Below are 23,733 nucleotides of genomic sequence, written 5' to 3'. Positions count from 1 at the left end.
TCATTTTCCATAATTAGCACCTTAATTGATCTAAACTCAAATTAACTGTTAAAATATTGTGATGTCTACTTAAATTTGATGCATTCATAATGAGAGGGTCCACTAAAGTATCGTTAAATAATATAGGTAGCGGTGACAATCCTTATTCATTAAAAATCATAGAAGAATTATAGATTTTGAGAAAGCGATCACAAAGTGATCTACTTTCTTTACAATGCTATCATTCAATATATTTTTGTGCAACACGTTACACTACCAGTAAAATTGTATCTAAATATATTTGAAGATGAGTCAAAGCATTTCTTGGCGAGGTAATTACAAAGCAGTAAAGTGATTTTATAGTAAGAAGGTAAATTTTAAATGGTATCTTGATTAACCATCAGCTTCTTTATAGTATACGAAAACTGTTTTTATTGAGGATAAAATCTACCTCAAAAAATTGGATCGATGAGATTTTTTCGGCATTAGCTATTAATACAGAGCCTTTTGTCTTCATGCACAATCCTTGAAGATAATATCCAACTCCTGTAACTATTACTCCGTGAATTCATTAAAAACATCACATTCCACTAGTGAATTCATGGGTAGCGCAACAGTTCTATAAAAAAAAATATGTGGCTGGGTCTAATGACGAAGTCAATGGTTTAGGGAGCTGTTAAATTTTACAGCATAAACAATAGTAAGAAGTTTCATGTCTAATCCAACTACCCAAGCAGATGGATGTCGTTCAATAACCAAGGTGACTACAATTGACTTTAACAGGCCCATCAAGCATGCTAGGGTTTTAAGAGAAAGTTGCACTGGATACTTCTTGAGAGTCCAAGCCTGAATTCACCAAACTTGATTGAATTAAATTAGAACAAGAAGGCATCAAAATAGGTATGATATATTTGTTGTATAGAAGTATGGGTCCTCATCATCCATCAATGCATGGTGTTCTTCGACTAATTGTTACTCTAGATGGTGAAGATGTTATTGACTGTGAACTTGTTAGCGTAATAACTTTTGTTACCTCCGTAATTCACAGATCTGACTCCAGTCTTCTCCTTTGTTTATGGTGATAAACTAATGATTGCATTCTTGAGTAGACTTACGGTAGAATTATGTTTGCATGATCGCTTAGTTAAGCCTAACCAAGGTGAACAACAAGTTAATTTTTCACGCTCCACCTCTTTCACCCTAACCAGCCAGTTTTGCGGTTGTTCTTCTTTGTTTCCTTCGTTGCTAATGTGGTGGTTCTTTGAATAAAACCATGCATTCAACAGATTGTAATTGTGACAATGAATTAACAGAATTATATTCATTTTGTTTTATTCTGATTTGATTTCTTTCCTGCAAGTTTTGTTTCTTCTTTCATGCTAGATCTATATTCTGCAATGCAGAAAATTTAACAAAACTTATATTAGGTTATTTACATAGAGGGATGGAAAAAATTGCTGAGAACCAAACAATTGTTCAATACCTCTCCTATGTAAGATGGAATTATTTGACTACTATGTTCATAGAGGCGATGATGGTTAATGCGTTTGAAAAATTAGAAAATATTCAAATACCTAAAAGGGCTAGCTATATTAGAATTATTATGCTAGAGTTAAGTTGTATAGCTTCTTATTTGTTATGGCTTGGTCCTTTCATGGCTGATATCGGTGCGCAGACTCCTTTCTTTTATATTTTAAGAGAGAGGGAAATGATATATGATTTATTTGAAGCTTCCACAGGCATGCGATGCTAATTATTCCCATATTGGAGGAGTATCTATGGATTTACCCTACGGTTGGATAGATAAATGTTTAGATTTTTGCTAATATTTCTTCCCAAAAGTGACAAAATATGAAAGGCTTATTACACGCAATCCTATCTTTTTGAAACGAGTTGAGGGAATAGGAATTATTAGTTCCTGCCTCGCATGGAACTATAGCAGAGGGACCTGTTTAAACAGTGATTAGTCTTAGTTTTTTCAACCAATCAAATTGTTCCTTCAAAAGACTTCCTAATCTTTAACACAATCTATAAAGTAGCAAAGCGAACAATATTTAACAATACAATTAATAAGTTTATTTTGTAAGTTTCTAACTGGTCAAGACAGTGACGTGGAGAGGCATGCTCAGTTCTCAACATAAGAGAACGCACAAAAAGTAATGCACTCTACTAGGTCCTCGGCAGTGATTGACAGAGGACAGTGACAGCATAATAGGGGTGTTCACACATTTATTACTGGGAATCAACATTTGTGCAGGAGGCTACAGACAGGTGGCAATTCAAAGCAGTTCACGTGCCTGTCTCTGCTATTACATTTTGCATACAGTTTAGGAAACTTTGCAGTTATTTTGTAGATATGTTTTTGATCCATTGTTTGTTTGAAGGAACGGAAGATGCAGGGAAAATATTGGTGTTCAAAATTACATTCACAGTTTCAGACCCTCAAACTAAGCCACCATTGGAAACACTAGTTTTTTAGGATTCGGCAAGGGTTTTTGCTCAAACGCCTCAATGTGCAAGAAATTTCTCTTTTCTCATCACAATTATCCATATTTCCTAAAGATATTGCTCCTCTGTCTCTTAAATTACAGAGATTCTCAACATTTTTTGAATATTTTCTGAAGACTTCGCTTCTTTGTCTCCTAAATTGCTGCAATCGGATAGAATAATATCCAAGCTCTGCAACTCTCGATGATGTCTCTGCACTTCAATCCAATTATAGGTAATGGACCTCCGGTATGCCTCTTGCTCTTCATTGACATTCTACTTCATTACTGTTTTTCTCAGGGTATGCATATTGTTAAACCATTTTTGTGTTTTCGGTTCTGAAGCAATACATCAGGAGTGGAGTGTACAAATCATTAGTATGCTATTTGCCTGTCCTGATATTATCATTGTTATCATTGAGAGAATGATACTCTCAAATGCTGAATTGGAACATTATCATTCAGATTCTCTCAAATACTGAATTGAATTAACAAATCCTAGAAACACACCACCAATCCCTCTCACACAAGCATTGCACAGAAAGAATCAGAGAGATTTTTATGAGGCTTCAACTTCAGAGGACACGCAGCCGAATCTGCATCAGGGTTAGCTTCAAAAGCTTTCAAAGAAAGAAAAGGGTCACTCTCTAATTTTTTTTACGATTCTCATCTTCAGGACCATTGTAAATGACATCTTGGACAATAGATGTGTGCAACACTTAAGGAGTAAACAGATTTTTTTTCCAAAACTGCCCTGCCACCATTTGGCAGGAACTACACTGCATTGCAGCCCTTGTTAGTAGAGAAGAAGCAATAGATTGGAGTTTATTAGGACCCATGCTACGAGCTTTTGCAATCCAATGGGATCTTCGTAAAGTGGATCATTATGAATGCTACATGATTTGGATTGGAAAATCCAATGGCAAAAAGAAGGAGATTTGTTAGCTCGTTACTTGCTTCAGACCCGGAAATGAAAGAATATATACAAATAATTAGACAGGCCCTAGAAGTAATTCTGGGAGGTCCCTCTGAGAATTTAGAGGTTCAACGTTTAAATAAGGGAAAAGATTCGCACAGCAACCTCTCAAAGGAAAATTCCACGGAGGGAAATAAGTAGGAGAAATAGAAGTTTGGGCTCTACAAGGTTTTGGTGTTTCTTATATCTTACACGAGATGCTTACTTTAAAATATGACCATATGGATACTCCTGAAAAAATATTTGGTGCCATTTTCAATGGAGAACCAATACTTATCAGACTATTCTATCCGAGATAGACTTTCAGATAGATAAGAAGGAAGTTTGATCAAAATGAATGAAAATTTAGTTTTTTATGAGTGACCAGGATAAACACGAACAACTTTGAATTGGATTAGTTTCTCCCGAGAAGATCCTTATTACTATCATCATTATTCTTCAATTCATCATGTGAAGGCCAAGGCATGGGCACAATAGGTCCTTTGTAGAAGTTCATCAGCATTGCTCCACTCACACCCACAAGTGTTCCCACTATCTTTGCTTGACTCTATATCTCTGGAATTATTATCTTTGCTATTCTATATGATAAACATAAATCAATTTTAAGTTTTAAATACATAATATAAAATAGAATGCAATAATGATATTATAATTTAACTGTTTTTAAATTTGATTGTGTGGTTTTTTTTCATCAACATTTGGGATCACACTCTTTGAACCATCATCAGAATGTTACAAAGTGTCAAGAGACTATGTTCTCCTCTTGACACTTTTTAACATTATGATGATAGATCACATAATTAATCCCAAACGTTAATTAAAAGGAAATACACAATCAAATCCAAAAACAATGAAATGATATATTTATGAATTTTGATAAAATTAATTATTATAATTACCTAAAAATGAGAGCTATTGAAAAAGTAATAGCAGGAATTAAATTATGCATTGCAGTTTCAAATGTGATAGAAGTAAATTTCAAATCCACGTAATAGAAATTATTACCCAATGTCTTGCCAAAAAATGTTATTGATGAGACACGATTTACACAGTAATTAAATTTTCACATGGTGTCATAAAATATTCATAATGATGCTTATGAATATGATGTGCTTTGATGAACGAAAATGTATATTAAACCACTAATATAGCTTAAACATCTTTTCGAATGTTATTGCAAATGACCATTTTGTAATTGATTAGTTTATTTACTTAAAATATTTCTATAAGGTTTGCATACTTTAAAAAGCCAAAGATACACAATATAAATGGATGACCTGATAACATGACTACAACATCTTTGATAATCAAAAAGATAGTTTAGAATATAAGTCTAAATATAACTATATCAAAATTTCTAATAATATTTGTATAAATAATTTTTTAATATTTTTACTTCCAAAAAAGTAAGAGTTGATTTTAGTTTTTCTAAAAATCCTTGATTTTTACAAAATAAAATAAAATTAAGAACTTAATAACAATCTCCAATAGAAAAAAAATCTTCTCCTTGATTTCTATTAGTACTCACCCTTCTCTTAATACCATCTTATTTCTCAAATTGATCAGACTAATCTTCCTATATATAAGCAAGATTCATTATCTTTTGTACAAAAATGTGTGACTTTTTTATGATAGACACAAGCCGCAAATTTTGAGAAAGCTTTCCATATGATATACAACATTGTGAACACTGATGAATCATATCTTTTCCTTTTGTGAGGGGTGCTTCACACATTTCTAGGTGGATGGTGTGATCAACTCCAACAGTCAAGTGAACAGGTGACATGGCCCATGGATTCAAACTGTTGGTTTGAAGAGGTTGATTATGATCAGAGTTTCCCTCTTATTGTTTGATCTCATGTATTAAACATACAACTTTTTCTTTTCTTAATTTGTGTTTTAATAAAGGTATCTGTTTATTACCACGTTTTCATGGTTGATGTGAATGAATTGGCATATTTTTTGGAAAAATTTGTGATGAATTGTATATTTTGAAGAGCAGTTTTGCAACTTCGAATCAAAGTGATTGATAAGAAGAAAGAAAAAGGGCAAGTAGCAAATAAGGACTTAGAAATAATCAGAAATTTGATTAAATCTAGCGGTTTGTTTGATGATTCAATTTCGATGGAGGCAATTGATACTTGACTTTTTAGTTATTTCCTAATAATTTTTACAATCATTTGTGTCAAAAAGCTCAATGAAAATATTTTAATATAAATTACTATTGGCTTAACCATTGCACCTCATTTAGGTGCGAGCGCTAGTTATTGATTCTCTTAATGAAAATCCAATGTTGTGCTACTAGGTTTGATAAATACTGACTCACAACTTCCACTGCATATGTAATGGCAAGTCATGTGTATGAAAAAAAAAACAATGCATGAGGAAATACTTTCTAAAAGCAATACATGATGAAATTATTTCTAAAATAATCTTATAAGAGAGTATTGTGCAAATTTAATCTTTATAATTCCAAAAAATAGAAATACATATAAAATAATGAATCAATTTCCCAGAACATAACAGTCTATGTGAGAAAAACCTTTCAAGAGAAAAACCTCACACTATTATTTGGTACAAACATAGTTACAATATAGTCAAGGCTATGCCTTTTATCAAAGTATCCAGTGACATAATGATACCTACAAATCAACTATGTAAACTACATCTTCAACCACCAATAAATAGGCAAGGTTCAAATAGGAAACCATGAATGGTTTAGGAAAACTATTTGAGAAACACTAAGAGGAAGAGCATCCAAAATCATGGGTTCAAATTTTAATGCCCCTTTTTGGTCTTGATCCTCCTATCTATTTTTACCATACTCCTTATACTCTTACATGTGTCATAATCTTTCATATATGACCACCCAAACATGGAAACCCCATTTTTTTCTCATTCAACCCATTCAAAGATGCTTCATGGCAAGTGTTCAAACTTGTCATAATGTTGGTCAAGATTCCAATATAACCTTCTTACATGTTCTTATGCATCGCAAGAATTTTTCATATGTAATTCTCGTCATAATGACCTTACACCACAAGATGCCGACACATGGCCAAAAGATGCCAACTCGCAGTGTGATTCGCAAATCTTCATGTGGAATTAAAATCCAATAGAAAAAAATTATATGTCACCCCCAAATGAGATGCCAACTCTAGCATATGAAGAAAAAATATACAAAACATGAAATAATGATTGCATGCAAAATTTTACATTAGAAATGCAAAGTTGAGACATCTTTTCTCAACAATGCACACTATTTTGTATGTAAGACTGCCTAGTATACTTTGATATGGGTTGCTTGTTGATATATTAGTTGTGTTTTGACACTATTCTCCACAGTTGTGCTTATCAATGTACTCGCGTCCATAGTGAGTTTTTTCAAAATGTTCTCAATGTAGCTAATTGTTATTGAGCCGAGAGCAAGTAGCTATGTTAAGACCTTAATACAACTGATTTTAACACCATTGTAATGAGTGCAAGAAGGTGACAAGATACATGACTCACAAAGATTTTATTAGATGTAAAGTTGGTAATAATTAATCTTTGCTTCTCTGTGAAATCATGAACTACCTTAAATTTAGGATTGGACCAAAATAAAAATAACTAATCTAATGATTTGGTCTTTTAATTGTTTGATTGAATCAAAATATTCCCAAATTGGTGCCTATAAATGGGCTATAGAGTCACAATTTACAATGAAAGATGTGGTAGAATATTTGATCAAAACTCAAAGATACATGAAGGTTAAGTATCATAGATAAAAACAATTAGTTGTTGATGTAGGAGCATCCTGCCTACATATGCCAAGCTGGGGGCATCCACGTGGAGAAGGGAGGTAAGCATTGAAATAGGAGTAAAAGTATGAGGGAATCATGAATGTCATGGAGCATTAAACAATAAAGTGTGGGCACTCATTTTTTACTAGTTGAAGTGATAAGAATAGCAAAAGGTAGAAATGAATTGAAGAAGTGTGGGTATCGACTAAGGGATAGGATTGTAGAGGCTTCATAGTGGGAGAATGTGTTTAGGAGTAAACGAAGGACTACGAGGGTAAGAAATGGAAAAAAGAGACCCTATGTATGTGCTAAGATTTATTGGCAAACTACAGAGAGATTTAAATGGGGGCTTTTATTTTGTAGGGATTGTAGCAAGGTGAATCGAATAAGAGGGAATGGAATAAGACAAGAAATGACAAATGGAAAAGGAGGGGATCAAAATTGATTCGGAAGAAGTTGCATTGGAAATAATACAGAGCTGCATGCAAAGATGTGAAATTTAAGAATTCAGAATAACAATGAAAGAAAACAGGTAACAGTAACCAAAACAGAACACAGAAGATAAAACTCTAGTTTTATCGTGGTTCGGCAAAATAGCCTACATCCACACTAAGCAGAGGAAATATATTATAATGACTGAACAATACAATTTACAATGAGATAGCAACAGCTATTTAATAGACTACAAAGGATCAGTTGAAGAGTCATAAGAAATGGAAAGCCAACAAGTGACCGTTGGGCTTCAATACACAACAATCTCCCACCTGAAGTACAACAGATACCTCAACCGATCAAACATTTTGCTATTCTACCTACTGATTTATTTTAGTTTAACAAGACCAAGAGAAGTTCTTACACATTCGAACTTCTCTTTGGTTACAACCTTAGTGAAAATATTTGTCGGATTGACCTTTGTGTCAATTTTAACAACCTTCAATTTGCCCTCTTCAACCATGTGACACACAAAATGAGCATGAATATCTATGTGTTTTGAACGTCACTAAGATGTATGATTGTGAGCCATAAAAATGGCACTGCGACTATCACAAAATAGAATGTAGTCATTTTGTTGATATTTCATATCACCAAGTAGTTGCTGCAACCAAATCATCTTCCGAGCACCTTCTGAAAGTGCCAAGTACTCAACTTCAGCAAAAGAAAGAGCAACTGAATGTTGCAGCCTTGAGGCCCAACTAATGGCAGCCCCAACAAACATGAAGGTATAACCAATAGTAGATCTCCTTTTGTCTAAGTCTCCGGCAAGATCAGAATCAGTGAAACCTTGTAGCAGAACATTATTGCCATTAAAGCATAAAGCAAAATTAGAAGTCCCTTTTAGATACCTCAATATCCACTTAACAGCCTCCCAATGAATCTTCCCAAGATTGCTCATGAATCTACTCACAACTCCCACTGCATGAGCAATGTTGGGACATGTAGAAACCATAGCATACATAATGCTACCATCTGTTGATTTGTAAGGAACTCCTTCCATGAAATCCTTGTCTTCTTGTGTATGTGGGCACAAATCAGAAGATAAATGAAAATGTGGAGCTAGTGGAGTAGAAACAACATTAGCATCAGCCATACCAAATCTCTCAACTACTTTGTCAATGTATTCCTTTTGTGACAAAGTGATCTCCTTCTTCTTCCTGTCTCAGGTGATTATCATGCTGAGAATCTTCTTTGCTGCCCCTAAGTCCTTCATAGAAAACTTGCTTTGCAATTGAATCTTCAATTCATTAACAATCCTAGGACTTGTACTAGCTAATAACATATCATCAACATATAGTAAAAGAATGACAAACTGCCCATTAGGTAGTTTCTTATAGTAAACACGTGGGTCTGATTCACATCTGATGAAATTGTGAGCAACCATGAAATGATCAAACTTCAAATACCACTATCGCAGGGCTTGCTTGAGCCCATACAAGCTATGCTTCAGTCTGCAATAGAGATGTTCTTGCCCCTTTTTGATGAAGCCTTGAGGCTGCTCCATGTACAACTCTTCATCTACATCACCATGTAAAAATGCAGTCTTCACATCAAGCTGCTCCAATTCAAGATCCCATACAGCTGCTAGTCCCAAAATAGTTCGAATGGTTGTCATTTTAACAACCGGGGAGAGGATTTCATTGAATTCAATCCCTTGTTGCTGAGCATACCCCTTTACCACTAATCTAGCCTTGTAGCATTTACAAACTCCGCTTTTATCTTTCAATTTGTATACCCACTTGTTCTTAAGAGGTTTTCGATTTGGTGGTAAAGAGACCAAATCCCAAGTTTGATTGGCTTCCAAAGAACTCATTTCTTCATTCATAGCAGCCATCCATTTATCCTTGACGCTACTCAAACATGCTTCTTTGTAATTTGCTGGTTCAACTTGCTTAGAAATTAATAATTCCAGATCTGCCTCTTCAACAAAGAGTAATTCATAATCAAAAAATTTGGAAGGGACCTTCCTTTGTCTTGTCGACTTGCGTAATTCATGTTTATTGGATGAGTCGCCATTCAATCCTTGGCAGCCTTCCTCTGTATCCTTGGCACTACCATGACATGTATCTGTAACTGCATCCTCATAGCCTTGGTCACTATGAATTCCCTAATTTAAATTGGGAGTTAAAATACTATGTTCTGGCTGAACTAGTGCTTCTTCATAGAAGTTTTCAGACTATGTGTTATGTTCACTATTTGAACTTGTAGTGGTAGAAGAGGGAGGATTCAAAATAGAATTTGGTGTAGAATTTATGGGATTGACAGGCTACAATTGGCCATTCTGAAAAGCATTTGTGTGAAATGTGGATAAAGGAATGTATTCCTTTATATGTGTTTCCTCCTTCATAGCTAGAAACTTTTTCTCATTAAAAACTACATCGCGACTGCGGGTAATATTTTTGCTAATAGGATCCCATACTTGATAGCCAAATCAATCTTCACCATATCCAACAAATATACACTACTCAGATTTGAAGTCAAGCTTGGTCCTCTTCTCCTTAGGGACATGTACGAATGCTTGACACCCAAATACCCGAATGTGAGAGTATGAAACTCTCTTGCGCAACCATTCCTCTTCCAGAATACCAAACTCTAACTAAGATGAAGGACTTTGGTTTATCAAATAAACTGCTATGTTACATGCCTCTGCCCAAAACTCTTTATCCAAATCAGCATTGGAAAGCATACATTGAGCTTTCTCAAGAATGGTTCTATTGAGCCTTTCTACTGTCCCATTTTCTTGTGGAGTATATGGGACAACCTTAATCCTTTGAATACCATGATCTACACAAAAATCATCAAACTCCAAAGAGCAAAATTCACCTCCATTATCCATTTTTTGACATTTTATTTTGTGTCCGCTTTGGTTTTCAACAAGTGCCTTGAAATGTTTAAATTTTGAAAACACTTCAGATTTTCTAGAGAGCATGTAAATCCAAACTTTCCTAGTACAATCATCAAGGAAAGTAACAAAATAGTTTGTGCCTCCATAAGAGGTTACCTCCATAGGCCTGAAGACATCCGAGTGCACTAGCTCCAATGATGTTGTCTTCTTGTCATGTCCATCCTTCAAGAAGCTGACCCATTTTTGTTTTCCAGAAAGACAATGTTTGCAGAACTCCAAATCTGTGGATTGAAGACCGGGTAGTTGATCTCGGTTCAACATAACCTCTAGTCCTTTCTTGCTCATGTGGCCCAATCTTTGATGCCAAAGTGCCACATCGCTGCCTACAACAGTCATAGCAGCTCCCACCTCACCAATAGTTTCTACAATATAAAGGCTGCCTACTTTATAACCTTTTGCAATGACCATAAAACCTTTAGTGACTTTCCATGTGTCTATGAAAGTGGTGAGAAAACCTTGTGTATAAAGCTGACTTATAGAAATCAGATTTCTTTTTAATTTGGGAACATGCCGAACATCTCTTAATAACCATTGAACTCCTCCAGCTAGTTGCAAAACAACATCACCTTTTACAATAATTTCACAAGCATTATTGTCACCCAAAAAAACGTTTCCAAAATTACCTTCTTGATAATTTGTGAAGGCCTTTGTGCATGAAGTAGCATGAAAGGAAGCACTGGAATCTAGGACCCAAGAGTCTAATTTTGTGTCGCTTGCTGAAAGAATTAGAATACTGTCATCCTTGTCTTGAGCTATATTAGTTGTGCTATCCAACACCCTTTCTTGTGCCTTTTTATACTTTCTACAATCTTTCTTGACATGACCAACCTTCCCACAAAACCAACAACCGCCTTCTCTTCCTCTAGATTGCGATCTTCTAGCTGATTTGGACCGTTGATTGTGATTATTTCTGCCTCTATATTGACTTCTTCCTCTAGTTTCAGTACTCACCATAGAGAGAGCATCACTAGATGAGGGCTCATCATTTTTCCTCCTTAAATCTTTGGAGAGAAGAGTAGTAGAAACTTCATCAAAAGTCAACTTCTTGGAGCTTGATGCCGTAGTGCTTATGGTTGTCACAACTCCATCCTAGCTATTAGGAAGAGAACTTAGTAATAGGACAGCCTTGTTCTCACCATCTTGCGTAATGCCAACCGAATTTGCTTGGCTAATCAAGGTATTAAACTTATTAAGATGTGTAGAAGAGGGGCAAAATGTAGACGTATAAAAATGACCATATTCCCAAATGAATATTTTATGTTCATTCATCTATTTAGTTAAATCTAATTTAATTAAACTACTTGCATTCCTCTATTTAATTAAGTAAATTATTCAATTTATTTAGTTAAATTCATAAGACCCCTTTCGCATCATTTAATTGAATAAATCAATATATTTAATTAAACCCCTTTCTAGCTACTTTTAATTAAATTTACATTTAATTAATAGTCCACCCCAAATTGAATAAATCTAATTTATTCAATTTCCCAACTTGCAACCAAATTGAAATAAAGCAATTTATTTTAATAAATCCTATTATCCCTCCATCCACTTGCAAAATCCTACATCTCCCACTTGCTTCCTAAACCCTATTTCTAACCCCTTCTAGATTCTTCTAATCACTTCCAATTAGCCTAACCCATCTCCTAAACTTTGTCACATCCCTAAGCAAGGGGAGGTCACTTCTCAAATCTTCAAAGTCTTTGAAAACCTTTAAAGGCTTCAACCACTTAACTTTCCAAGTCTCCCAGACCATTAATGGTTAACTCAACCCTCTAGCATGATTAAAGAATTTCTTCTAACTCAACCTCCATGTAACCCAAGGGTCTCATCAAGGATTCATTGCTTTGACCATGGTTATCCCTTAATCATTTGCACAAGAGTTTATCCTTTGATTAAAACTTAATCCAATGGGTAACCCTAACTTAAACTTTAACGCTTACCCCTAGGATAACCATGAGGTCTTCTCAGGCATTTAATGCCTCCAACCCCTTTTCTCAACCCACCCTATGTTGACATTTGTCACCATTTCATTGGTGCCAATTACAAACATGGATCCCCAACTTTCAAACTTATCCCTTGATTAACTCTTTCAATCCTAACCATCCATTGCCCTGTTTTTGCTATAAATAGAGCTCTCATTCCTCCATTTTAAGAACCAAGTCTTTAGCATCATACTTATGCTCAAATACATTCAAGCTTTCATATCATTTTATGGTCATTATATAGCCTCTCTTTTGAATAGGAATTTATCTAAATATGCATGTTTAGAGTATGTTCCTCATCATTTAGCTTAAATCATTAACTAATATAGCATGCTAGGATAGTCTTGTTTACTAATCTTGTCATCTTATAACTAGTTTATTGCATTTATAGGATCATGCATAGCTTAGGATGCATCTCATCTTAAAATCAACAAAAGCATCCCTCGTTCTTGCATTTGTCATCCCTAAACCATTTTTCTCAATGATCTGAGAGCAAAAACATTGGTTTGAGGGACCTTGTGAGGTAGAGAACCATGGAACCAACCTTGGGAAGCTGAGCCATACTTCATGACTCAGCTTGCACCAAGAAGTTCTGTGGGTGTGTGGACAAATCTCCCTAGAACTCCATTTTTCACATTTTTAGTTCTATCCACCCACTTTTCCCACATACAAGATGATTTGTCATGGTTTCACCTTCCCTCATCTTTAGCTTGTATAACCTCTTCATGATGAAGACTTTGTTTGCAGTGGATGCCATTTCATATGTTGAAGTGAGCTTGTCCCATACCTCCTTTGTTGTTGATTCTCTTGCAACATTATACAATACATTATCACTTAATGCAAGAAAGATTGTCGCCTTGGCTTTTTGATCGAGCGTTTCCCAATCTTCATCTTTCAAGGTAGCTAGCTTCTTTACTTTTCCATTAAGCGCAAGAGAAAGATCTTGCTTAATCAACAAGGATTTCATCTGAATTTTCCATATCCCGAAATTCTTCCCAGAAAATTTCTATACTTTCAAATCTTCAATAGCTTTGAAAATTATTGGCCAATTTTCAAATAGTAGCTCTAACCTGCTCTGATACCAATTGTGAAATTTAAGAATTCAGAATAATAATGAAAGAAAACAAATAATAGTAACCAAAACAAAACACAAAAGATAAAACTCCAGTTTTATCGTGGTTCGGCAAAATAGCCTACATCCACACTGAGTAGAGGAAATATATTATAATGACTGAACAATACAATTTACAATGAGATAGCAGCAGCTATTTAATAGACTACAAAGGATTAGTTGAAGAGTCATATGAAATGGAAAGCCAACAGGTGACCGTTGGGCTTTAATACACAACAACAGAAAGGGGTATCGATAATGGTGATATGGGTTGCGATAGTATGATATGAGCCATGCAGGTTAAGGAAGAGAATGGTGTGAAGGAACACCATTGATGTGGAGGAAGAGTAAAATCAAGAAAGTTATCGGCCAAAAATTAGAGGTGTGTTAGGTGTATAAAAAATAGATGTCAATAGAAATACAGATGGAAAGAGAGACCACAAAGAAAAGGAGAAAAGTTGTGCTAAAGAAAAGAGAGAAGAAAAGAGAATAGATGTGGGAAATGTAGAAGTGTCAAAGCTGAAGTAAGAAGAATGATTGGTTTAGAAATTTGAAATGCATATGTGAACAGTATAAAGAGAAAGGGTTTTGAAAAATAGAGTTTAATCTTTGACATTGATTGTGATAATTGTTATATGTTTTTTTTTAAAATGAAGAATTTTGGTGTGAGTTGTTTCTGAAATTTGTTGGAGTCTAATCTCACCTACCCCATCCACATGCTCCGTATGCACAGGTGTTTACAGAATTAGCAGATTTAGATTTGTTTTCAACATCTACTCCAACCTGTCCACTGTACCTTCTCTAGTGTTAAAACATTATTTTATATGCAAAATTCTGGAAGTTTCCAGCTACCTCCTGACCATTCTAGAAACATCTAAGACCTCCATTAAAAGAGGCATTTTGTAATCATTTTGGGTATGAAAGGAAGAATGAAAATATGGTCTAATAATTAAAAATTTGTCTTCCTTGTGTGCTGCTCTGTTTTTCTCCATGCTCTATTTTTGTGTTTTGTTTTGGTCTATTTCATTTCTATCAGTGGTATCAGAGCCAATGGTACGAAATTTTAAAATTACTGGGAAAGTAGCAGAAGAATGCAATAGAAGGGATCTATGAGGGAGAACAAAAGAAATACTAGCAGTTAAAAAGGAGGCCATAGCAGTTAAAAAGGCTATCAAAAGGAGAAGACTCTAGCAGACTGGAAGTGTAAGATGTTGGGTAAAGATTGTGAAGGTATACAGAGTTGTTTAAAGGAAGAAATTTGTAGCAGCAGAAACACAGTCAAGTGTCAGGGTAAGGTAAGTTTATTCTTTTTTTTTTTGTTTCAATGGGTAAAGTGGACAGAGTAAAGAAAGAGAAAACAAATGATTTAAAAGAAGAATTGAAGGAATGTAAGAAGAAAATTTCAGAAATGATATTTCTTTTAAAAGAGAAGCAAAAGGAAAAATGTGAACTGTTAGATGAAAATTATAATCTTGAAAAAGAATTGAATGAAGTTAAAGATAAAAATAAGGAATTAGAAGAGAAATTACAGTTATCTGATGATGTCAAAAGGAAGTTTGATGATTTGGAAGAAATGTCAAAAAGGTTGGAAGAAGAAAACAGTTTACAAAAAAGGGAAATTTTAAATCTGAAACAAGAGAATGAATGTTTGAAGTTAAAACCACTTGTTAGTAATGCTTCATGTGACACAGAAGATTTGTGTTCATCATTTGGCGAAAGTGATTTAGTTGAATCTGTTTATGATCAAGAATGCAAGAAAGAAGATGAGAATGTGTTTGCAAATTATGTTAGTTGTGATTATAAGAATATTGGTTTAAAAGTCATGAAGAAAATGGGTTATAAAGGTCAAGGATTGGGAAAACAAGATCAAGGAATTAGAGAGCCTATTGAGCCTATAATGAGGCCAAAGTATGAAGGCCTTGGATATGTCACAAGAAAAGAAAATGATGCTACTAGTTCAAACAAAATAGCCCATAAAAGGCATTGTATTAAGTGTTTTCATTGCAATAGAGAAGGAAACACAAAAGAAATGTGTTGGGACTTACATCCATGTAAAATTTGTGGTTTGAGAAATCATTCTGAAAAAATGTGTTGGAAGAAAGAATCAATACTAGGTTGTATAAAAATGGATTGTGGATGGACCTATGGACCCAGTTGGCAAAAGCTCATAGGTATGTTCAAAAGATTGTACAAATGTTCATATGTGAAGAACAATAGAAGTAATGAAAGCTTTGAATGTCCAAAAAGGATTGAAAATGTTTTCAGCCAAAAGAAACCATTGTCTAGCAAGGTAACTACTGATTGTATGATGTTTTGAAGACTTCAAACCAAAGAGATTGAAAGACTATAGTAGCAGTTGAAGAAAACTGGAGCACAAGAAAGAAAGAGAAGTTGATGAAAGAAATTAGAAAATCAGAGAAGGATATCAGTTAATGAGAAGACATTATGGATGCTAAAAATTGTAGCAGTTGTAGCAACAAGAAGTTAGCAAGAAAACCAAAGAAGAGATCACAGACAAAAAGGAAGATAGTTGAAGAAAGTTGAAAGAACAAAAGAATGGATAGAATATTGGTAGTTGAGATTAAGGGGGAGTGTTGGAGTCTAATCTCACCTACCCCATCCACATGCTCCATATGCATAGGTGTTTACAGAATTAGCAGATTTAGATTTGTTTTCAACATCTACTCCAACCTGTCCACCGTACCTTCTCTAGTGTTAAAACATTATTTTATATGCAAAATTCTGGAAGTTTCTAGCTACCTCCTGACCATTCTAGAAACATCTAAGACCTCCATTAAAAGAGGCATTTTGTAATCATTTTGGGTATGAAAGGAAGAATGAAAATATGGTCTAATAATTAAAAATTTGTCTTCCTTGTGTGCTGCTCTGTTTTTCTCCATGCTCTGTTTTTGTGTTTTGTTTTGGTCTGTTTCATTTCTATCAAAATTGTTATTATTTAGGAATGCGATTTATTGTTTTGGTGTTGTTAAGTTTGAGATTGTTGGTAAGAGTGATAAGGGAGATGGGGGTTTGAAGATTTGTGTAGAAAAGAGGAGAGAAGAACGTAAAATGGGCCTGAAGGAGTTCCATTATTTTTCTAGCAAAGAAGTATTTGTAAGTGAAGTTGTGTATGCAGGTGAATAGGATGATTTACTTTTATAGATTGAAGCAGAGTGGGATAAACTCATTGCAGGTAGAGACAAAGTTTCAGCAGAATGTGACAAGGTAAAATCTGATTTTATTCTTGACTATTTGTTAGAGAATGTGGAAATGGAAAGAAAAAGAGATGATTTGTTAATGAGAATCATAGCAGTGGAGGTAGAGTCGAATGCATTGGCTGTAGGTCAAAGAGATGGTGTGTTTACATGTCTTGTCGAAGGTATGAAAGACAAGAATGAAATTGAAGTTGTAGCAGAGGTTGATCAAGAACCTAATGAAGACAACCCATTGCTTAGAGAAGAGATCACTTCAAGTGAAGAGAATGAGAAAGAAGATGACTTAGCTAAGGAAGTAGCAGTCACAGTGAGAGATGATGAAGAAGATGTTGCAGAAAAAGAGGAATATTTTTTAGGAATTTTGTGATAAAGAATTTGAGATGGATTTGTGTGCTAAAGTGAGTGAGAAAGAAGATTGTGTAGTGACAAAAGTGAAATACAGATGTTGCAAACCTGTGTGGAAGTGGTCGGTTTGTAGTGGATTGAAATCCACAAAAGAGAAGAAGAGAGGAGAGAGCCATTGGCAGAGGATGGTTACTGGCCGATGTCAATCCACGAGAGGAGAAAAGAGTGGTAAGAAGAGTTATGGAAGGAGGGTGATAGTTTTTAGAGGAGGAAAAAGATATAGTCTCATGTGCAATTGTCATAGTGATCGAGTTCGTTGCAGATTGTTCACAATCTAAAAGAATGATTCTATCATTCAACTCCACTTTTGTGAACCTATGATCACAAACTTTCTATCAGATGCATGTGATATAGGAACATCTTGTCCGATCCATGTGGAAGGGGATAAGCATTGAAATAGGAATAGAAGTATGAGGGAATCATGACTATCATGGAGCATTAAACAATAAATTTTGGACACCTATTTTGTAACGGTTGAAGGGATAAGAAGAAAAAGTTAGAAATGAATTGAAAAAGTGTGGGTATTGGCTAAGGGAAAAGACCGTAGAGGCTGCATGGTGGGAGAATGTGCACAGAGTTAAGGAGGAGTATGTGGGGTAAGGAATGGAAAAGAGGAGACTCTCTGTTTGTGCAGAAATTTATTGGCAAACTGCAGAGAGATTTAAATGGGATTGGTTTTCCGTAGGGATAGTAGCAACGGGAATGGAATAAGATAGGAACTATTTTAAATAATTGAATTATATAATTAGCGACATGATTATATGGTAAATATCATCATGACTTTTGTAAATAAACATAATTTATATAACTCACCAGTAAAGGGGATAATGTAGTTAGGAAAGTGTTAATATGGTGAAAGTGTCAATTTTAGAGAATTAACATGGTGATGAATATCAATATGTTATTTAGAATCCAATGTTAAACATTGTAGTAGGAGGGATGGCAAATAAGTAAATTTAGTTGTCTACACCATTCAAGGGTTCCATCTACTTTTAGGTTTTTCTTGAACAACAATTTGCACCTAAGAATATTTACCTCCAAAGCATCTGTGGTTAAACTCCAAGTTTTGTTGGTCAACAATGACTTGTGTTCAAGAATCAACACCTCTTTCCATTTAGCTGCTTTAGGACTATTTAGTGCTTCGGTTAAGCTATTTGGTATAGCTGCAAAGGATTCTAAAGCAAAGATGAGGAAAGGATTTTGAATCCTGATGAATCTCTGAAGCTATAGTGGAAATTCTACAGTTTCTCCCTTGCATACACCATCAGTTCCTTCTTCATCTTCACTAGGTTGTATGCCTTATTCTCCATCACTAACTCTACCGATCTGTTGGTATAGTGGCTGCACTAAATCCTAATTTAAGGTAGCTATAGGAAGCTCATTGTCTGCCACTTTATTTGGTACACCCATGCTTTCATGAAATATTGCATCTTTGCTAATTGTCATTGAGCATTTAACGGGATCATACACCTTATAGCCTTTAACTCCAAATGCATATCCAGGAAGATGCACTAAAGATTTTTCACGTCTGTCTTTTTTTTCTAATCAGGTATGTGTATAAATGTTGCACACCCGAATACACCAAGGTGGGTTTCTGTTGGTTTGCACCTTCGTTGGAACTCTATTTCCAAGATCTGCTACAGTCGCAACTGCATCAGTCCAAAAAAATCTTTTGGTATTATAGCATGGTTCAACATGTTCCTTGCTTGTTCCACTAGCACTTAGGCTTTTGCATCCAGCACCTCCTTTTTGTTCTTGATTGTATGGGGATGTCCATTGTTTCTGGGTTCCCACATCCATTTTAAAATTGTTCATACGCTTTTAAGTTGTACTGTTTGCCATTGCCACTTGAACTTCTTAATGCAATTTCCTAGTAGCTTCCTCACAAGATTCTTCAGGTGTTTAACTTGTCAAAAAATTCAAAACTTCAAAGTTTTATTTAGTGAAGAACAGATAATTATACCTTCATTGATGAAGATTATGAAATACTTTGCTCCTGCTATTGACATGGTTTAGATTGGTTGCCATATGTCAGAGTGTAGAAGCTCCAGAACTCCTTCGCTGAAGTGCCTCCTTCCTTTGAAATCTTTGTCCTTTGATGCTTGCCCAAAATGGATGCTCCACATCAACATGGCTTCGTGTTTGATTTCTTGTCTATTTCCAAACCCAACATGAATTTTTGGTTATCCATGAGTTATAGATTCTACATGCTAATATGGCTGAATTTTTTATGCCTTAAATCCGCCTTGCAAATTTTCTGCAACATGCTTACAACAGTAGCATGTTCTTCCACACGTGATGAGTATAGTCTGTATAGATCGCCATATCATACTCTCTTAGCCATGATCGGCCTATTGTTGCTCTTTAGCATGCATATATTTGAGCCAAACTCCACTTTAATTCCCTCATTCAGAATTTTTTCAACATGTAACAAATTTTTGTTTAACCTTGGAACATGCAGAACATTGTGCATTTGTTTGCATACACCATCTCAGAGCTCTACCAGAATCACTCCATCAGCATATATCTTAGGACTTGAATTTCCTTTAAATAAACCTTCGTCTTACTAGAAAATTTTGCATATGACACACATATCTCTACATGGTGTCATATACTGTAAGGCTCTTGAATCAATACACGAAAGGTTTTGATCAGTTATTCTGGTGGTCAACACTCTTACAAATAGCTTAGACTCTTTAGCTCCTCCATTTGTGCATTTGTGCATTTGTGTGTGGGTTTCTGAGGTTTGTTTCTGCAAGATCTACCGTTTTTTTCAAGCAGTCCTTTGGATGGTAACCTACCTTCTTGCAATAGTGACATTTTAATAATTTCTTCTTCTTTGAACTTTCGTCATCGATGGTGGCTAGGTTCTCTTCCTTTGGGTGGATTTTCTTTCTTATATACGGGTCATAACACTACCCTCTTTTGACATTGGAGAACCAATTGCAGCCAACTGATTCAAGAGAAATTCAAAGTTGTTGATGTGTGATGATGACACTGATTCTTGATCAATCATTATAGTTGAAAGAATTTCCTCCACAGGCACAACCTTGTTGTCATGTAGTTTGTCTCAAACATCTGACACAATGCGTCCCAAGTGTATTACAAGGCTTGTTTGAGGTTTTCATTCTGCTTACATGCAGCATTGAGCTTCCTTTAGGTTGAGCAAGATTGTGCCTATTGTTTTTCCTTCTCCTTGGTCACATATGGTTGCTGCATCTCCATTAGCTGCTTTCAATTCAGTCCGTAGGTCTACTCCCCAGTGCTGCATGTTCATGTCATCTTCCACAGGTGGAAGTTTTGTCCATTAAAATTCTCCACATGTTGATTTCTTCACCTGATTGGCCAGCCATTTCATAAATTTTTTTATGAATCTACCCACTTGAGTAAACCTTTCTTTTAAAATGAGTAATCTACCCACTTAAAGCTTTATCGACTGAAACAGGACTGAACAAATTACTACTAATGTAGCATCTTCTGAATGACTCTCTACCTAATCTAGATTACTAGTGTTGGCAGCTAATTATTTCGACAGCTTTAGTGGTTACTTGCATAGTAAGGAATATGGTGGCTGTAAACGCTCCCATTAGATTCGAATGCAGGGAGACACGTTATATAGAGCAGGATTTGCAAATAATCTGATGGATAGGCACTGGTTTTCCATTACTCTATATTTTTTGGCTTCTTAGTTCTTAGACAATGCGGCGTTACATTAGTCTGATGCTCAACTTTTCCCTCTTTCAATAGAAGGAATAAAAGTTTAAACTCAAGCAATGTGGTTGATCATTTTATTTAACCCATGTTGATAATTATGTCTTTGGATTGATCTTATGTGAAGTCTCTTGATGGCTGTAAATATGTAAAGAATATATACTTCTTCGATTCCCTTTTTTTAATCCATTTCAAAAATAATTCCAGGGTATGGTAGCATGTTCCTGTCCTACTTTTATCATTTGCATTTTCAATCTGATTGCACTGCCCATTTGTTGCAGAGAAACCTTGGATCAATATGCTGTTGAAATTCAAAAGCTTGGTACTACAGTTCTTTCACTTTTATCAGAGAAAGTTGGGCTAAAACCAGACTGTTTCATTAACAAGTTTGGGAAAATGTCACAGACAATGCGAGTGAATTACTACCCACCCTGCCCAAGACCAGATCTGGTTTTAGGCTTAAGCCCTCATTCAGATGCAAGTGGTTTGACGGTGTTGCTGCAGGATGATGAAACGGTAGGGCTACAGATCTGTAAGGATGGCAAATGGATTCCTGTTCAGCCCATCCCTGGTGCCCTGCTTATCAATATTGGGGACATGCTTGAGGTAATGATGATGATTTTTAGGTCTTTAGGCCAAAACAATGTGTAGGACCTATTAAAGGATGTTAACTTGTTCCGAAGTTTATTTCTATAGATGTATGATTTGAAATTTTTCATCCAAGCTGTGAATGATTATCTCGATTTAAGATTCGAAGTGTGTAACAAAACTCTCCCCTCTTTATTCTTGATGATGTATTTACCTAGGTTTCTGTTTTAATAAATGGCGATTAATGTTTGATGCCACCATGGCCAGATTAATATCAAATGTAAGTTTTGTTTGTGTGTTTTGATTTAGGTAATAAGCAATGGAATATATAACAGCATTGAGTACAGAGCGGTCACAAGTACAGAGAGAGATCGAATCTCCATAGCGATGTTTTGTAGTCCAAGTGGCGAAACAGAAATGGGTCCTGCTCCTGAGCTCATAGATGAGTTGCATCCCTGTCAATACAGAAAATTCATTCGCCAAGAATATATGCAGCATTACTTTTCTAGCAGACTTGATGGGAAGGGGAGTCTTGAGTTTGCCAAAATCAAGTCATAACTTTGATTTGAGTTTGTTCACAGTTGGGCTCGTTTAACTGCTTAAAACCTACATTTTATTTGATTCTATTTTATATGAAATTAGTTTGAAATGTTTTTTGGGTTTGACTGTAAATATTTTTGACGGTCACATTCAAAAATTTGTTCGAAACTTTTGAGATAAGTTGGAATTATTTATTTTATGTTAATTGTATAGTCGATCTTAAAAGATAATCGGGCAATTGATTAAACTGTGTTTCGATTTCCATTGCACATTTACATAAATAAAGTTGATTTTCTCCGAGTTCTAATTTTCAACATTGGTACGAATGATCCGGTCATAAAATCAGGAAATTACACGTGATATCCACGAACTTCTGTGTATACAAAGCTGACCAATCAGTCTGTGTATATTCTTTTAATGGGTACTGTAGCTTTTTGTACAGATATCATGCCCCAACTTTCTTTCCATATATACCAATCCTACCTCTACCTATTAATATTAGTTATTATTTATTTTATTTTTTAAAATTATGTTTATTTTGAACTGACATGTATTAAATAAAAATCAAAAGATTTATAAAAGAGAGTGAAAGAAAGAAAGTTGTAAAATGATAATTATATATTGAGAATGGAAGGAAGGTTCATATATATATATATATATATATATTTAATAAAAGTGGATGGAACTATTAAAATTAGCATAGTAATATTTTTATATATTTGAATAAAATATTTTAATTTTAAAAGTAAATATAATGAATGAATAAAATTTTAATATTTTTAAGATAATATTTTTAAAAATTATTTTTAATGTAAAAAAGTAAAATCTAAAATATAATATATAAATAATATTTTTCTTTTATTGATCTCAGAATCAAAATCAGAAGAAGAGGGAGAATTTGAAAATGGGGAAGAAGAGGAGGGTATTCTAGAAGAAAGAAAGCTAGCCAATGTTTTGATGTTTGCATGCATCGCCCCATTGCAAATGGGGATCCCCACACTTTTTGCTTGTAGGTTAGTTCTTTTGCTTTATTTTCTTAGCTTAGCAGTAGTTTTTTTAGTCATTAACCTTTTTCTTGTGAGAGGTGTTACAAGCTAGGGTTGTTGTTGCACCAAAAGATTGACCTGTCAATGCCCGATACAACCACTAGACTTATAGAATCCATAGGAGGTTGTTAAAGCATGTCATGAATCCACATGAGGGACATTGGCCAACTTCCAACAATCCCCCTCCTAGCATCACTCGTCATGGCCTACATGATTTGAATATGTGACCAAGCTTTAATACCACTTGTTACAAGCTAGGGTTGTCGTTGCACCAAAAGATCGACTTGTTAATGCTCGATACAACCACTATACTTACAGAATCCATATGAGGTTATTAAACCATGTCGTGAATCCCCCGAGGGATGCTGGCCCACTGCCAACAATCCCTCTCTCGGTGTCACTCATTGTGACCTGTGTGATCGAACCTATGACCAAGCTCTAATGCCACTTATTACAAGCTAGGGTTTTCGTTGCACCAAAAGATAGACCTATCAATGCCCAATACAACC

The 23,733-nt window shown here is 35.0% G+C and overlaps 1 protein-coding gene and 1 pseudogene across 1 annotated transcript; both read left to right on the top strand.

Annotated features, from left to right (window-relative positions):
* Nucleotides 1-905: 905 nt before the first annotated feature.
* LOC131876125 (NAD(P)H-quinone oxidoreductase subunit H, chloroplastic-like) lies at nucleotides 906-3,582 on the top strand (annotated as a pseudogene).
* Nucleotides 3,583-16,788: 13,206 nt separating this feature from the next.
* Nucleotides 16,789-22,196, top strand: LOC131032831 (protein SRG1-like). Its single transcript, XM_059220914.1, has 4 exons — nucleotides 16,789-16,855; nucleotides 16,913-17,297; nucleotides 21,332-21,656; nucleotides 21,948-22,196. Exons 1-4 carry the CDS (start codon nucleotides 16,789-16,791, stop codon nucleotides 22,194-22,196), a joined length of 1,026 nt encoding a protein of 341 aa, XP_059076897.1.
* Nucleotides 22,197-23,733: the final 1,537 nt, after the last annotated feature.

Source organism: Cryptomeria japonica, chromosome 5, assembly GCF_030272615.1.
Source record: "Cryptomeria japonica chromosome 5, Sugi_1.0, whole genome shotgun sequence".
Classification (NCBI taxonomy): domain Eukaryota; kingdom Viridiplantae; phylum Streptophyta; class Pinopsida; order Cupressales; family Cupressaceae; genus Cryptomeria; species Cryptomeria japonica.
This window is presented reverse-complemented; position numbering and strand designations above follow the sequence as displayed.